General features: G+C 50.0%; 3 protein-coding genes across 8 annotated transcripts in view; 1 reads left to right on the forward strand and 2 right to left on the reverse strand.

Annotated features, from left to right (window-relative positions):
- Positions 1-15,993, forward strand: part of PEX11G (peroxisomal biogenesis factor 11 gamma) — a 343,872-nt gene that overhangs the window by 218,444 nt on the left and 109,435 nt on the right. The window lies entirely within an intron of this gene.
- Positions 546-4,659, reverse strand: SLC39A3 (solute carrier family 39 member 3). 2 transcript variants are annotated; one of them, XM_061350742.1, is made up of 3 exons: positions 4,460-4,659; positions 2,618-2,965; positions 546-2,094 (listed from the first exon to the last, which is right to left on the reverse strand). In XM_061350742.1, exons 2-3 carry the CDS (start codon positions 2,822-2,824, stop codon positions 1,360-1,362), a joined length of 942 nt encoding a protein of 313 aa, XP_061206726.1. In that variant the 5' UTR covers positions 2,825-2,965; positions 4,460-4,659; the 3' UTR covers positions 546-1,359. The 2 variants fall into 2 exon arrangements, with proteins under 2 accessions (XP_061206726.1, XP_061206632.1); XM_061350648.1 differs by lacking the exon at positions 4,460-4,659 and having other exon boundaries at positions 2,618-3,062.
- SGTA (small glutamine rich tetratricopeptide repeat co-chaperone alpha) lies at positions 6,081-15,932 on the reverse strand. Of its 5 annotated transcripts, none has more exons than XM_061350959.1 (12): positions 15,873-15,932; positions 14,367-14,494; positions 13,158-13,261; positions 12,863-12,947; positions 12,178-12,277; positions 10,961-11,065; positions 10,645-10,783; positions 9,861-9,923; positions 9,420-9,457; positions 8,530-8,619; positions 7,793-7,916; positions 6,081-7,471 (listed from the first exon to the last, which is right to left on the reverse strand). In XM_061350959.1, the coding sequence occupies exons 2-11, from the start codon at positions 14,464-14,466 to the stop codon at positions 7,802-7,804; spliced, it is 939 nt and encodes a 312-aa protein (XP_061206943.1). In that variant the 5' UTR covers positions 14,467-14,494; positions 15,873-15,932; the 3' UTR covers positions 6,081-7,471; positions 7,793-7,801. The 5 variants fall into 5 exon arrangements, with proteins under 5 accessions (XP_061206943.1, XP_061206850.1, XP_061207113.1 ...); XM_061350866.1 differs by lacking the exon at positions 15,873-15,932 and adding an exon at positions 15,531-15,582; XM_061351129.1 differs by lacking the exon at positions 15,873-15,932 and having other exon boundaries at positions 6,081-7,306; positions 14,367-14,500.

Below are 15,993 nucleotides of genomic sequence, written 5' to 3' on the forward strand. Positions count from 1 at the left end.
CCTCCAAGATGCTGTTTCACAGTCTCACCCATCCTTCTTCCCACTTTGGATCACACTAACAGGGACCGCACCACAGCTAAGCCCGTTATAATCCCATCAGCACTTCCAAGGAGCTCTGCTCTGCCTGTGGAAGCTGCTGCAGAAGCAAAGGCTCACTCATGTCACAGCAGCAGGAGGCAGCGGGGAGGCCAAGTTCCCAGCTCCGGGCTCTGATCTGAGCTCTTCAGCCAGGAGGGTAAATGCAATGATCACAACAGGATGCGCAGCGTGCGTGCTCTGGAGCCAGGGGAGAGCTGCTCCTGCTCACTGCCTCCCATCAGCCCTTCCACAGCCTCCTGAAGCCCAAGGGAAGAGATTGCTTTCCAAGGCTCCATCAAGCTGCCCTGCAAAGCCTCTGTAATGCAGCACAGCCATGTGAGCCTGCCAGCAGCGAGGGCAGGGAGCATGAACCCGCACCTGAGGGCAGCTGCTAAACCCATTCCACCACAAGCACTTGCCCTTATTAGTGGTGGAAATTGCTGCTGCTCCTTCCTCACACACCAGTGTGTAGGAATGCTGCAGAAAGGCCGTCGGACAGGGACATGAAGATTTCCAAATGGTACATTAGCACTCTGCTGCAGGTTTTCCGTATGGAATGCTCATCATATGGGTGAGATGTGGAGAATGAAACACGGGACAGGGACCTGGCCTCATTTTGTCCATTAATGAGTGCAAAACAAAAGCTCCTGAGTCACCATGGGTTAGGATGGAAGCTCTGTTGGGGGGGAGCTGTGGCACCAGGCACACCACGGGCCCAGAAGGGATGATTTTTGGCAGCTCTCACAACCAGGCATTGCTCAGAACTAAGCTAGAAAAGCAGCTTAGTGCAGCTGTGCAATCCATGACCACACTTGTTTTTGACTGTATTGCTGTTATTGTTTCTCACCTTCTCAGAGCCCAAGAGTGAAGGGAGCAGAGTCTCAGCTCCAGATTGTGTAATGAGTGTGAGGGGCAGGAGGGAGGGGGCTGGCTGTGCAGATTAACAGGAAACCACATGCCTGATGAGCTCCTTGAAGGCAGCCTTCGAATCCGATTCTTACTGTTTGTCTCAACTAATCTCTCCACAAGCTGCTGTGCCTGCAGATCCAGGGAGGAGGGACAATACCTGTGGCACCTACATTGGGACACTCCTTATCTTCATGTCCCTCTGAGCACACAGGAAGAAATTCTCCTTCTTTAGGTCAATATGGAAATACCACCTGGACTGTGATGTTTCACTGAGCCATTGAGCTTCAGCATCCCCCTTGGCTGAAGAGAAGCTCATCTCTGGTGCTCTTTGCAAGGGAAGGAGGTGAGGTTTGCTTCCCATTGCTTCTGTGTTCACCACTTGAAGAAGACCAGCCCAGCCAGAGCTGCATAGCCCAGCACCAGGAACAGAACCTTCAAGAGACGGTTGTTCTTCTCTTCCAACTCCTTTGCAAGGATCTCAAAGAAGGTGATGAACAAGAAAGTGCCCCCTGCGATGCCCTGCAGGAGCAGGGAAGTAATGCTGCTGGCTGCGTTTTGGGTGCTCTCAATCCCCATCCCAATGCTAATGCCCAGAGGAATCATCAGGCTCACTGCCACAGCCATCTTCACAGCATCCTTCAGTGGCAACGAGGCCTTAGCCATGCTGATGCCCAATGCCACTGCCACCAGCGTCTCGTGAATGGCCACTCCTATGAACAAGCTCATGAGTTTGCCACCTTCCTCCTGCAAGCCCAGGGCCAGGCCCTCGAAGATGGAGTGTGTACACAAAGCAAACCCCAGCCCAATGAGGCGTATGGGGCTGGAGCGGGAAAGCTCCCGGATGCTCAGGCCATGCGAGTGGTGACCGTGCTCACTGTACAAGGGGCGCCCGCGGGATGATGCGATGAAAGGACTCTCGTATTCAGAGTCACTCCCGACATCCGAGCCAGCATTGAAGGTCTCCAAGTCAATGAAGGAAGGTTTTTCCTTCTGGAAGGTCAAGATGAGCTGCTCCACAAAGACCGTCACAAAGAAGCCAACCATCATGATGGTCTCAGCCACCGGGTAGTCAGTGGTCACGTTCCCCTGCCTAAGAACTTCATTGAGCTGGAAGGAAGCAAACAATCCACAGTGAATCAATCACCTTCGTCCCTCAAAAAGCGAAACATCCCTGGTGTGCTCACACAACTCTAAATGGAGACAAAATTAATCCATGATGTTTTCTGTACCCTTGTATACAGGTCTCAGTGCGGGAGACAAGGAACCTCTTTGCCTTCCAGGCTGTCAATGCTTTCAGCATACACTAAACAGGAGGAGTTCTGAGCCTCACACCCAGATGATGCTCAGCCTCCTTCTGCATTAAAAACTAAATAGATCTCCATTTGGACAGGAGCAGAAGCTCAATGGGAGATGAGCACAGCTCTTGGGCACCAGGCACAGCCAGCTCTGAGAAGGCTTCATGAGCCACTCTGGCTGGACAGAGACCCTTCACCCCTATTCCCCCCAGCTCAGAGGCCTGGTGGCCTGCAGGGCAGGAGCAGGGAGGCTGCTTCCCCTGCACAGGGCTCCTGAACACAGTGGCATCACTTGACTACAAGTGCTCATAGGAGAGAGGCTCAGAAGCAGTTACCTTTTCTCTCACAGCAGGCAGCAAAGCATTGAAGCACGTGGCCAGGAAGACTCCTCCTCCAAAGGAATTGCAGAGGGCAAGAACCTTCTTGGAGCGATGAGCTTTCTCGTAATCAGCCTCGATTATCTTGACAGGAAGGAGGGACCCCAGCAGCATGAGGACACCGATGCCCAGGAGACACAGCACTTTGGCCACCACAATCTTCATTGTGCTTCCTGGTGAACACTCAGGTCAATGGCCCTGTGGACAGCAGTTAGTAGGGGTCCCTCCAGCTGCCCTTAGAGCAGGCACATCAGCAGGCAACGGCGCAGGCAGACCTCAAGGGGAAGGTGCTCCTGGACTCGGCCCCTGTGGACAGGAGTAAAACAAGAGAGATTTTCCTATGGAAGCATCCCAAAACACAGCCAGCCTCTGCATAGCAACCCCTGTAACTCCCCAGAGGCAGCAGCAGAACCCTGCACACAGCAAGTAGAGAAACCAGCAGAGAAAAACGTAACTGCAGTGAACAGTAACCTAAAAACCCTGTGAGAACTGCACCAGCCACAGGTTGTCGAGGTTTCACTTCAAACCCCTACACCAGGACAGACACAAACCACCTGAGCCTGCAGTAGAGTCCAACCCAAGGATCAAGTCTTTGGTTTTTAACAATGAGAAAAGAATACGGACTCGGGCTGGTGGGATCTGTCACATAGAAATGAACCTGAAGATCTTCCTTCCACATTCACACAGGGGATTTTTGGGTACTAGTATCCTTGAAACTACACTGTTGGATTAATTCCTGCTCAGTTTCCTGAGCCACCATCACCATCTCGCTGGAGTGGGTCAGAGCCTCTACCACTGGCTGTTGGTGCTGTACCAGGAGGCAGTACGAGTGTTGATAGCTGTCTCTAAAGGGAAACCCTACAGAGAAATTACCTGCAAGGTTCTCTGTTGTCTATAGGGTGTGACAAAAGAAGAAGCAGAGGTTGTTTCATGCAAGAGAAAGAAGATTTGAGTTGCCTAGGTCACAAAAACTGACTTGATCTGAAACATTACAGCATTTCCCTGCAGGTTACATGCAGTGAAAGCTGTTTTCCTAAAAATCATTTCACAAAATAACATTGTTAAATCTATTTTTTTTAAAATACATAAATGTGAACAGCTCCCTCCACTGCTGCTCTCACCACTTACACAGAATTGCCTTGGAAAGTCAAAGCAATGGCACCTTGAGAAGGTTCTCTTGCAGGTCACCAGGTAAAGGCTGCCAGCCAGAGGGCATTGGGGTAACAAACTAACACCCACACCCATGATGAACAGGGCAGAAATGGTGGCTTTTATTAAAAGGAAAGTGGGAGCCTGAATGATTCTGTACTTGGTATGGGGGAGGCTTAAGGCTTTTTTCTATCTTCTCCAAGTTTGCAGCTCAAGCAGAAGCAAACAGAGAGAGGTCATGGTGGTCAGGCCACGCGTTCCCAGCACCCATGGGAAGTGATGCTCATCCCAAGAAAACCCTGCTTGGATGCCACTGATTGATTTGCTCTGGGGAGAACCCAGCAACCAAGCCAGGTCTGACCAAGTCACTCCAGAGCCTGAAAGCTCAGTGTGCACGGACAGGGCTTCTGCAGCAGGCAGCCCATTGATGCAGCTGAGAGCAGGCTCCCTTCTCCAGGTTGCCTCCAGGACTGCCAGTGCTCCTCAGTGCTGCGCTGACACAGCTCACAAGGCTTTCACCTTCCTTCTTCTAACCCAGCAACAGCCCCCAACAGAGCATAAAGCTTCCAGGTCCCCACAGCAGCAGAGAGCAGCCGTTCTCCCCCTGACCTGCGCCCAAAGCAGCTTAGTGAAGAAGGAAGCAGTAAGTACCTTGTGCTTTTCCTTGCCTGCTCTTGTCAACAGCCCAGTGTTCAGGACCCAGCACTGCCAACGTCTGGACTGCTTCACCAGCCTGAAAGCCTTCTGTAATAAAGAATTAACTTAGGACAGGTACTGCTTGGCTTAGAAGCCCGTAATGAACCATGCCAGCAAGAAGAGATATGATATAAAGCAGAGGGCCCTATATAGAGGAAAATATATATTATATAAAATTATATTATATAAAATATATTATATAAAATTATATATATTATATATAAATATATATTTTATTATAAATAAAAAGTATATATTTTATATATATATTATATATATGTATAATATATATTTCTGTAGAATCAACCAGGTTGGAAAAGCCCTTTAAGCTCATCCAGTCCAAGCCTTACCCCATCAGTGCCAAGGCCACCCCTAACCCATGGCACTGAGGCCTTGTCTCCACGCTGTGTGAACCCTTGCAGGGCCGGTGCCTGCAGCCCTGCCCTGGGCAGCCTGTTCCAATGCCTGAGCACCCTCTGGGGCAGGAATTGTTCCTCAGCTCCATCTAAACCTGCCCTGGTGCAGCTTGAGGCCGGTTCCTCTTGTCCCATCCCTTGTTCCTTGGGAGCAGAGCCCAGCCCCTCCTGGCTCCATCCTCCTGTCAGGCACTTGTAGGGAGCCATCAGGTCCCCCCTGAGCCTTCTGCTCTCCATCTGACACCTCCCCCCTCCCCCCGCCGGTCCCTCAGCCGTCCCGCATCACACTTGTGGTCCAGGCCCTCCGTCCGATCCTTTAAATCCCGTTTTTCCCGTCAAAAAGCACTGCGTGATGCTGAAACCAGGCGGGATTCCCCCGGAGCTGCTCCTGTCCCAGCGCCTCCAAACGCCTTGAAACCGTTTAAACCCGCCCCGGTCACCCTGAAGAACGGCGTTGGGGGGGGTGGGGGCACCCCGCAAGGCCGCAGCGATGCAGGGGGGACACCCCGAGGGTCACCGGGACCGGGGTGCAGGGGCTCGGCTGGGACTCGAGCAGCCTCAGCCCTCCCGCACCCGCCGTTACCTCACGAAGCCCTTCCCCTCCAACCGCCACCCCCGGTTACCCCGGCAACGCCCCCAGCCCCCCCCCGACCACCACTCACGCACCGGCTCCCGCACGGTCCGAGCGGCCTCCTCACGGCGCCCCGCCCACGACGCCCTCCCATTGGCCATCGGCAGGAAGACCCAATCGCCCATTGGCTGAGAGGGCCGTCCGTCAGCCCGCCCCCGCCGAGCGGGTTGCTCTGCCTAGGGCGCCGTTCAAACCGCTCCGGTGGGGAAACGCGGAGCGCGGCGAAAGGTTCCGGAGGGACACAAGTCCGCGGAGCTGTCCGCTGTGGGCGGTGCTGACCGGGCCAAGGCACAGGGTCTGGGGCCGGCCCAACCGGGGGAGGAGCCAACGAAGAGCACCGCATCCTCCACCAAAAACCATCTGGAAAGAACTTAAAGACCGTATGGGCAGCAGAAATGGGCAGGGGCAGCATTCCAGCAGGGAATAATGAAAAATGGGGAAAGGCAGATAAACCCCATGTGTAGGTTTGGCCCTGACCCCACAGCACCACATCTTGCTTCAGTCATCTGGACAAGAGGGATAACAAAGAAAGTGTCCAAATAGTTTATTCTTCACAAGTTACATTGACCACATATTACTTTATGGAGCATTTACAGGTCGGTTTTTGTTTTGGTTTTTTCCCTTGATACTAATCTGTAAATATACCTGCTCACTCACAGCACCAGGCATCCTGAAAAGGTGTTTTCCATCTCACACCTACCCACCTTCAGAGGGGGTGCCTTTTGCCCAGCAGCCAGGCTGTGAACACACCTACCCCACCACAGGCAAATAACTACTTTAAAACCCATTCTGTGGTCGATGTAAGCCTCTGGCCTCAACTGGTGACCTTCAGGGGATGGGGCCAGAGCCTTCCATCAGCCCAAGGAGTGACACAGGTAACTAGAGGGGTGGAAGGCTGCACGGAGTGGCTTGAGGTGGCTACAAGAGCTTTTCCCTTTTCCCACACGCTGAGGTGTGACTGCCAATCCCCAACACCAAACCTGCAGCCACTTCATCACCTAGAATCCAAGCAGCATTGTTACTGCATCTGTTTTCTACTCAGGCACCCGCTACTCCTACCATTAGCACGGTCAAACAGGTTGATTACTTACATGCATATAAGATAAAAAAAGCAGGAAGAAAACCCCTTTAAACACCAAAAACATCCTTACTGTCCACCTGACTAGTTCACAGATTGGATCATTCCAACAACAGAGCCATAATTACTAAACACTAGACAATTTTTGTCAGGACTTGGGGAAGAACCCCAAGCAGTGCACCAGGAAACGCTGTTGTATGTAGGCAGGTTCTTCCTGGCCAGTCACGAATCCCCCACATTTACACCATCCTTTGAGAGGTGAGCACCAAACTCCCATGCATTAACACCATGGCCATGTTGCTACAGACCTGAATGAGAAATGCAGTCAATCTAATCAACAGAAACCCTGTGGATCCTGCAATCTCCAGTGTTCAAACACCACCATCTCATAACTGGCAGGAGGATTAAAGTGGGCTTAGGTAGGACTTGAACACTTCTTTGAAGTGGCACATGGGCAGGAAAGTGAAGACGTCCTGTAGTGAAGAGTGCATCAATCTTCAAAAATGGGTTAAAAAATTCCCATGTAGCAAATAACAGAAACAACAGTGTAGTTAATTGTTCTGAGTGTCTTTAGAAAAGACTGCTGCTGCTGCTGGTTTGTGGTCAGCTTGCTGGATCTTCCAGAAGAAAACAAAGAGACTAATGGAAAGGCTGAGGGAGAGGAGCAGGGATGAAGACTAGGGAAAGAAAGCATGAATCTGTCTTTAACATGCAGGTCATAGAAAGTATTTTGGTTTTCCATTATTATTTTTCCCCCTCTTGGACACTTCCAACTCAAGAAATGGCAACACACACATGGCTTCCAGTTTTTAAAGCAAAGAACATAGTTCCCACGGACTGCGCTGCAGAGACAGGAAGACAAGACATTGGCAAATTCAATCTTTGAGCAAATAAAGTGTCCCTTTAACCACTGTGAGCACTATATACTGAAACTCTCTTTGTCAGCCACACAATGTGTGAGGGAAGTTCTTATTCACCGCTCCTCTGGGCTGAGCCTTGCATGAGGCACAGTACTAGCAATACTGATGCAGATAACCCAGTCTCTGTGGAGGGGAGACACACCAAATGGCTAAATTAAGACAAAAGACTGATATTGCAGCCAAATACATAAAAATCCCATTCAGCTGGTCACAGTCCAGCAGCACTCCTGGCTACAGCCTCACCTGGAGGGCTCATTCCTGCTGATCTTCGTTACTGGCACTTGGAGTTCGACTCCTGATCTGGCTTCGTAGCTGCTCTATTAGTTCAGGATTCTGCTGCTGCATCTGCTGAGCAAACTGCTGTCCCCTGAAGGAGAAAAAGCAAGAGTCCTCTTTATGTTCTCACACACTCTATTATATAGAGTCTGGTGCTTGCTCAGCCTGGAGAAGAGAAGGCTCCAGGGAGACCTTAGAGCAGCTCCCAGTGCCTAAAAGGGCTACAAGAACCTTGGGGAAGAGCTTTGGACAAGGGCCTGTAGGGACAGGACAAGGCAGAATGGCTTTAACCTGCCAGAGGGGAGACTGAGATGAGCACTGAGGCAGAAGTTCTTCCCTGTGAGGGTGCTGAGGCTCTGGCACAGGGTGCCCAGAGGAACTACGGCTTAATGAAAAGGTTAGAGAGAGTTTAGAAATACAAGATTCAAAGACTCATCCTTCTGCAGAGAAGGACTGATGATCCCTGGCAGTGTTCAAGGCCAGGCTGGATGGGGCTTGGAGCAAGCTGCTCTAGTGGAAGGTGTCCTTGCCAGTTTGGAACTGGATGAGCTTTAAGCTCCCTTCCAACCCAAACCATTCCATGATGCTTCACCCAGTATTTAAGCCTTTCTCAATTGTTAAATTAAGGTTCTGCTTCTGGTAAAACAAAAATCCCAAACCAATTTATTGACCAAGGCAATGGAAACTCCCAGCTCTCTACTCACGCTTGTATGAGGCTGGCAAGATCATTTGTGGATGGGCTGGTACCTGCTGCTCCCATGGGATTGTGGCCACCAGAAATCATCCCGGACATGCTGAGGAAGTAAGAGTCATTGCTCAGAGCAGGAAAAAAAAACCCACAGAAATGGTTTAGCTTACAGTGGAAGGGGAGTGTTGGCATAATGGGAACACCTCTGCATACAGAGTATGAAGTTATCTGCAAGGGAATCTTCTGCAATAACTTTTCTTTAACTGCAGAAGAGGAACTGTAACATTAAACTGCACAATACTTACAAGAGCATCAGTTCCTGTATTCCCAGAGATACCCCCTTTTGTGTGCAAGCCATGTGTTTGGTTTAATTAAAACACTGCCCTTCCTCATGCAAGCTCTTTGCTTGCTCTGCATCAAAAGGGACCTACTGACAGGTCTGCCTAAATATATTCACTAGTGGCATGCATGCCTGATTATTTTGATGACTTTGTATTATCTAAGCATCTCACAAACATTCTAAGTTGATCCTCATAATCCTGTAGCACAAAGAATGGAAACATTCTCATTCTAACCAAGACAGAGCTGTGAAATCCTGTCTCCAGGTCACATAAACACTATGCAGCAGAGCCAGTCCGAGCCCAAGCTTCCCAAACCCAGTTCCAGTGCCATGATCTACCCTGCCTGCCTTCTGCAAATGCTTATACCAGGATACCTCTTCAGCACAGTCTTGAGTACTCAAAATACACTAGCCAAGGCAGCTGGATGGGTTTAAAGCTGCCCTTCATAGTTTTGGTCCAAGCACCCTCCTGCTCCCACCAGTTCAGACCTACTGCAAATGCCAAACACACACACAGCCTCAAATGAAAGGTACGAAAAGGAAATACAAGATGGGGTCAAACTTACAGCTGTTGTACTTGTGGATTGTTCATTAGGTTAGATGCCTATTTAAAGAGGGGAGAAAAAATGACACCCTATTTAGTCAGAAATTACGGGGTGGATATGCAGACGTTGTGCCATTCAGCTATAAAGGAAAAGCAGAAATACTTTGAAACAGATCAGTAGGACAAAAATAGATAAGAGGAGCCACAGTACAACACACAAGACAAGGCTGGTAATGCAAAACAGGCACCCTTCCTACAGCCAGCATGTTGCAAGGAGAAGCTGGTGAATGAGGTCAAATGAAGAGCAGCGACTTCACAAAATACAAGCCTAGTTTCAACACTGGATGAAATGAAAACAAATCTGCTAAAGAGACCCAGGAGCTTCCCAGGCCACGTACTGCTACATTTCATCCTGAACAGACCAACATCCAGAGCATACAGCCTGATCTGTGTCCACATTTACCATACTCATGAAGCCAGGGTTGTTCAGCAAGCCAGCTAAATCGAATCCTCCTGGACCTCCAGTCTGTAAGCATAAAGAAACCACATGCACATGATGACATCTTCTCACTTCCTGACAATAAACTTTAATGCTTTACTCCCAGTGTTACAAAACAAAGAGGCTCTGTCCATACCCTTGCTGTAAAGCTCCAGGTCACAGCCAGCCTTGGGGATTAGGTTCACTAAAGGAGTCAAAGGGCAGCTTCACCCCCTTCACAGCCACATTACAATGTACAGCTAGAAACCATTATGACTGCCAAATGAAACACATCCACTTGGCCACCTTTGCACTGGAGAAATCTTTAGAAAACCAGAAACCCTTCACAATTATGAACATCTTTCCACATGGAACAGCGCTGCAGTACAGCTTTCTGGCTAGGAAACCTCTAGGTTTCTTTTCTTAACAAAACAATCTTTGTAAGGGGAAAAAAAAAGCCACCTAAAAAATGCCCTTTTGGTATTGCCAACAGGTCACTAGGGGAAAAAAGCTGGATTTTAGGAGCAGTGACTAGTCTGTTTCAAAACACTCCTTTCTAAATAGTCTCATTTTCCAGCTCTAATAAGCCTGTGGTGACTGTGCTCAAGAATGGTCACAACAAGACTTGTCTCTCCTCTCTGTCTGCACACAAGAATTGTATTCTAAACACAGTCAAGGCCATCAAGGCTCAGCAGAAAGCAGCTTCATTTACAACGAAGCAGCCTCCTTTTAATCTTATCCACCGATAACAAACAGTTTCAGAACTTACTGGACTTGGAGTCTCCTTCATTTTCTGTTCAGCTATTTTAAGGTTGGATTTGTAGGTGTCATTGTCTGGATCCAGCTCCAGGGCTTTTTTGTAGTAAACTACAGCTTCTGTGTGTTTGTTTAAGCTGGAGAGGGCCAAGCTATGAAAGTAGAAAAGGTCACACTTAGATAAGCACTTGCAATCTTCCTCCAGCCCCAGCAAAGGAGAAACACCAGGTATTTTTGCATGGCATTCCAGGGCAGAACACCCCTAACAGTATCACTGCCACAAGGCATCGAGCTTAAAATTCTGGTACAAAACACCATAATGCTCTTACCCCATTCTGCCATAAGCTTTGCTGTAGTTTGGATCGATGCCTATAGCTCTTTCACAGTCTCTCACTGCTCCAGCATAGTTTCCTAGTTTACTGTATGCAGCAGCTCTGGAGGGAACAGAGAAAGATGTACAGGAAACACTTAACAGCTTCAATATGCTGATCAAGGTCACCCCTGTTTAATCTCTGTAGTCTCCTATCGTACAAGGCAAAGTCAAGTGTGAACTTGACATAAATCCAGGTCATATCTAAGCAAGCAGGCTGCTATCCAAACACCCAGCACCACATTCTACTCCTACTGCAAGTAAACCTAGGCTTACTTCTCCTTATGGACTTTCCAAGAGGAGCCTGGCCTTCAGAGAGGCATGTACTATCACACTTGCAAGCTCAGATCATCTCTCCCAGCTTCTCTTATGCCTTGATTCCTCAGTCATAACAACTGTTTCACCCATTTCCCCCACACACACTCCACGTAAGAGGAGAAAACTCTTTTTGAAGCAATAATGTGCTCATTCAATCCTCAATCTCACAACTCTCACTGAGGGGCATTTACCCAAACCCTCATGGGACTGACCCACACAGAGCTAAAGGCACCAAGTGCACTCCTTGCTCCAGGAAGCACCTCACCCCATCATCAACGTATGTGCAGACACATTCTTCATTGTAGCCAGGTGTGGGAACGTACTCACAATAAGCAGGCAGCTAAACCAAATCCTGATTCAAAGCTTGCTTTATTCACCAGCTGCCTTCCCACTAACTTCCAAACACTTTTGCTTAGACCTGAAAAGCAGGGAATTTGCTTGCATACCCCATTCTACACACACATCAATTTATTCTCAGTAACAAGCCTTCAGCTTGTCTCATTTCACTGCTTTGCTTCTATTATCAACACAGACTCTGAAACCTGGGCCCTCCATCCCACTTAAGAGTTAACTGCATGAAAGCAGACAGTATTTCTTAGCATCCTTATGTCTCCTCAAACGCCTAGGAGTTTGTTTCCACACCCACATCCTACCTAAAGATGTCAGGGCACAGGAAAGTGTGTGTCACCGTGAGCTTAAAAAAAAAAACAACCCCAAAAACTACACAAAAGAGCAAGGAACAGAACAGTCTACAGAATCATAAAAAACACAGAAAAAATGGGATTTTAACCATTCAAGACTTTTAAATCTACATAACAAAACCACAGGTGTACAAGGATAGAGAAAGATAATCAGTACCTGTTGCAGAAATACACAGCATTGGATGGATTTAATTCAATTGCTTTTCCATAGAAAGACACTGCAGCTTCAAAGTTTTCTGCTTTCATTTGTTCATTTCCTAAAAAGATAGTGGAAAGGCTAATTAACAAAGGGGTGAGGGGGAAATAGGGTCAAACAGAAGCAATAGGCCTGGATCTATGTTCTACTTAAGAAAATAGGACAAGAGAGAAACAAACCACTTGCAAATGCTGCTGGTCAAACCTTGCCAGTGCAGGGCACATTCAGCAACGAGGTGGGGAGCTGTGTCTTGGCAATACCAGGTTGCCTGATCCTGCAAGCCCCCCTTAGCACCTTCAGCTGTTCCCCCCCAACCATTCAGGCCCATCTGAGGCCTCCCCAGAGCAGCACCATATCCTGAAGAGCACTGCAGCACGTTGGCTCAGAGGACCGTCTTCATCAAATTGCAGAACTAACTGTGCTCTCTTGCACAGCAGCAAAAAGGCAACACACAGAGGAGAGCTCAACAGGAAAGATGCCTGTCCCACACAGCCAAATGATGTCAACCTACTGCAGCACCATCAGAGACAAGAAATAGAAGGGTTGATCCCATTTGTCTTCCCCTCCCCACCACCTCTTCCAAGCATTCCCCAGGTGCCTCAACAGCATCTAAACCTCATTATACACCAGCTCCAGAGGAGATTACCTTCAGTCTTGAGTCTTTCAGCCTCAGCTATGTCATCTTCAGAGGGGGTGATGGGCTCCGAGTTTGTTCTGATGTGTTCAGGCTCCTTACAAGCAGAGGGAGAAGGCTTTGCTAGACTCCCACTGAGAAGAACTTACACCTCCCTCTTCCCAAGCACTGGTTCATCAAGCCCAAAACATTTCCCTCCCACACACCTCTGAGGGGGTAGCATTTCTCCTCAGAGGAATCAAGCAGAGCTCATTGCTTTGGCTGCTTAAAAGGAAAACTTAGCACATATTTTAGGGCACTTGCTAACCTTTCCTGCAGCAGCTTCGAATATTTCAGGAAGAGTCTGAGACACAGCTAGGCCTTGGTCTTCCATCGAGACCCCAAATGCTGTCTCCAGGCACTGGATGGCAACTAGACAAGAAGAGTCACGTAATTAGCTTTCCCCACTCCATCTAGATCTTTAACCCCCTCCCACAACAGCTTCATTTCTTACTGTAGAACATACCAGAACCAAGAGAACAAAACACACCAGGGTATCTGGGACACAGCCTCAAATTTTACCACATCCTCAGAGCTGGGCAAACTGGGCTCTGGAGCTCAAGCTCCTGAATGGAGTCACTCGACTCCTATTCCCCTCAGGTGATTGCAGAGGTGTTGGGGGTACAAGTTAACCAAGCTGGGGTTTTACTGGCATTCCCATAGCTGTGGGGAGAAGAAAGCAAGGAGGGAGTTGTATGTTTCACTTGCTAGAGGGTGGCTGTCACTGTGGCCATGCAAAAGACACTGAACCACCACCTCCTCCATCATGTGGATCCTGGTGGGGAAGCTGTTTCCAGTATGGAGGGGAACTCCAGTGACACAACAGAGCTCTCATGCCATGTTTTATAGTCCAAAAGCATCAGGAATAAACCCTTCTTTCCAGCCAACACCCTCCTTTGTTCCTGCCTCACCCAGGAATGCACCCACCACTCTGCAGACATGCCTGTGCTCTCCTTCAGTGGGACAAATGTACAAAGCCAAAGACCAAAGCATAAGCTCCTTAAGCAGCTCTTTTAAGATCAGGGCACTCTTGTTACCAGCAGAGCCCTCTGTAAAAAAACCTGTGTACGTTCTCCAGGGTGTGCTGTGGGAAAGCATTGTGATAGCAAAGGGGAAAAGCCCCCTGCAAGCATGAAACACCTGTGGACAACAGAGTTGTGATTTCACACTTCACTACAACCCTCCTGACTCTACCTCATTTAAGGTAAACCTTGTAAGTCCCAAAGCCAGGGTCAGAGAGGTTTTTAATCTCAGGTATATCCCTTCCTCCAACTAATCTGCTTTTGAAAGAGATAAGAGGAAATCAGATGAGCAATCAGCATTCCTCATACCTCCCCAAGAAGACAAATTCAGTTCCAGTTTTAATCAAGGTTTGATGTTAGGCCCAACAGGGAAGGGGCAGAAGAGAGTAACAGTGTCTAAGTGTTGGGCTGACAGACCTGGCTGCATGAACACGGAAGCACATAAAGCCACCTACCTTCCAAACTCTCCTGAGCATCTGGAGACAGCCCCCCATTCTGTAGCTGGTCATGTAGGAACTGGATGATGGAGTAGGCAAGGCGCTTCTGGTCTGCCATTCCTGCAGCTCACTCCAACTTCTTGGAGCTTTAACAAAAACAGCCACAGAGAGAAAACCAATAGGGCTTGATGGATAAGAAAGCAAAGAACTTTACTGCTGTTCTCCCCCAGTATGAATGTGAGGATAAAGGAGTTGTTCAGGACTGGCCGAGGCTTCCAGGACCTTCGCTGAACTCTCTGCTGTAAAAACAACCCCATTTCCATGAATTCTTCAGGCCTCAAGTAACCCTCTTCAGCTCAAGCTGCACAGCACAATAGTGCCATGCAATGCTCCAGCTAAGAATAATACACCAAAGGTGTTGCAGGCATTCAGGCCACCAAAACAGCTCTGACTTACTAGGACTAGACAAACTGAGCACTGAGGCGCTCACACCTAAGAAACCAGAGTCTTCTGCTTCCAGAGCATGATCTGGTTCTAAAACCAAACCAAAGGCTGAAGCAGTTTGCCACTGTTAGCAGAGCTGGGGCTCGGGGTGCCAGTCCTCTGCACTGCTCCCCAGCCTGCCCTACCAGCACATGGATAGTAGAGGGGCTAAAGCAAAACAACCCCTACAAGCAGACCCAGAGATCCCAAGGCAGGTCCTGGAAGTGCAACAGCCCCAGCTCCTTGGACAGCACTGCTGCTGAGCTGAAGCACTCTGCCTCTCCAGAACACTCCACTGGGTTTATAGACCCAAACCCCCTTTAAAGGGATTTGTTATAGAAATTACGTTGTTTAAATGCAAACTTTGTGCAAGAGACACCAGCAGAGCTCAGCCAGCCCCAACCCACTGGCAGACACCAGCGATCCACCCAGTCACAGCCACAGGTACCGCTGCCTGTGCTGGGCCCATGGCCCCAGCGACGAGCGAGGCCGCAGCCTCACAGCCCCTTCCGGACCCCAGATGCAGGACGAGGAAGACCCTTCCCCTGCCCCGTACCCCGAGGCCCTGCCCGCAGCACCCACCGCCGCCCTGGGCAGGCCTGAGGGGCGCGGCAGGCCCGAGCCCCGCTCCCAGCCCGCTCGGGGAGGAGACGTGAGAGCAGCACTGCTCAGGGCTCCCATAACGGAACGCACCCGCACCGCGGGGGGATACCGCGCCACAGCCCCCGGCCCGGCACACACGGGACCACGGTGGGCCCCGCCGCAAGCGGACCCCAACCCGGTCACTGCCCCATGGGGACCGGATGCAACCGGTGCCTCAGCGGGAAGCACGGCCTGGTCCGGCCCCCCCCGCCCCGCTCACCCAACGCCCCAACACTCGCCTCGGCCGGGGCGGGCTCAGCACTGCGCATGCGGTGCGCCCCGCCCTCTGCGCCTGTGCAGTGCGCCCGTCTGCCCCCCCCTCGGCTCTCGCTTGCCTGCAGGAGGCGACAGCGCATGCGCGGGGCCGGAGGCTTCTTGTCGCTCCTCCTAGGGTTTTACCATCGAGAGGGGCCGTTGCTGTGGAAACGGGCGGGCGGGAGCACTGGGCCGCGGTGCTGCTCCCGGTGGGCTCCGCTCCTACTCCCGGGCCCGCTTCTGCCCCGCAGCCGCCGAGGGTGAG

This window comes from Neopsephotus bourkii, unplaced genomic scaffold (genome assembly GCF_033783945.1).
Source record: "Neopsephotus bourkii isolate Nb327-2 ecotype Australia unplaced genomic scaffold, CSIRO-AGI_Nbou_v1 NB_2, whole genome shotgun sequence".
Lineage (NCBI taxonomy): Eukaryota > Metazoa > Chordata > Aves > Psittaciformes > Psittacidae > Neopsephotus > Neopsephotus bourkii.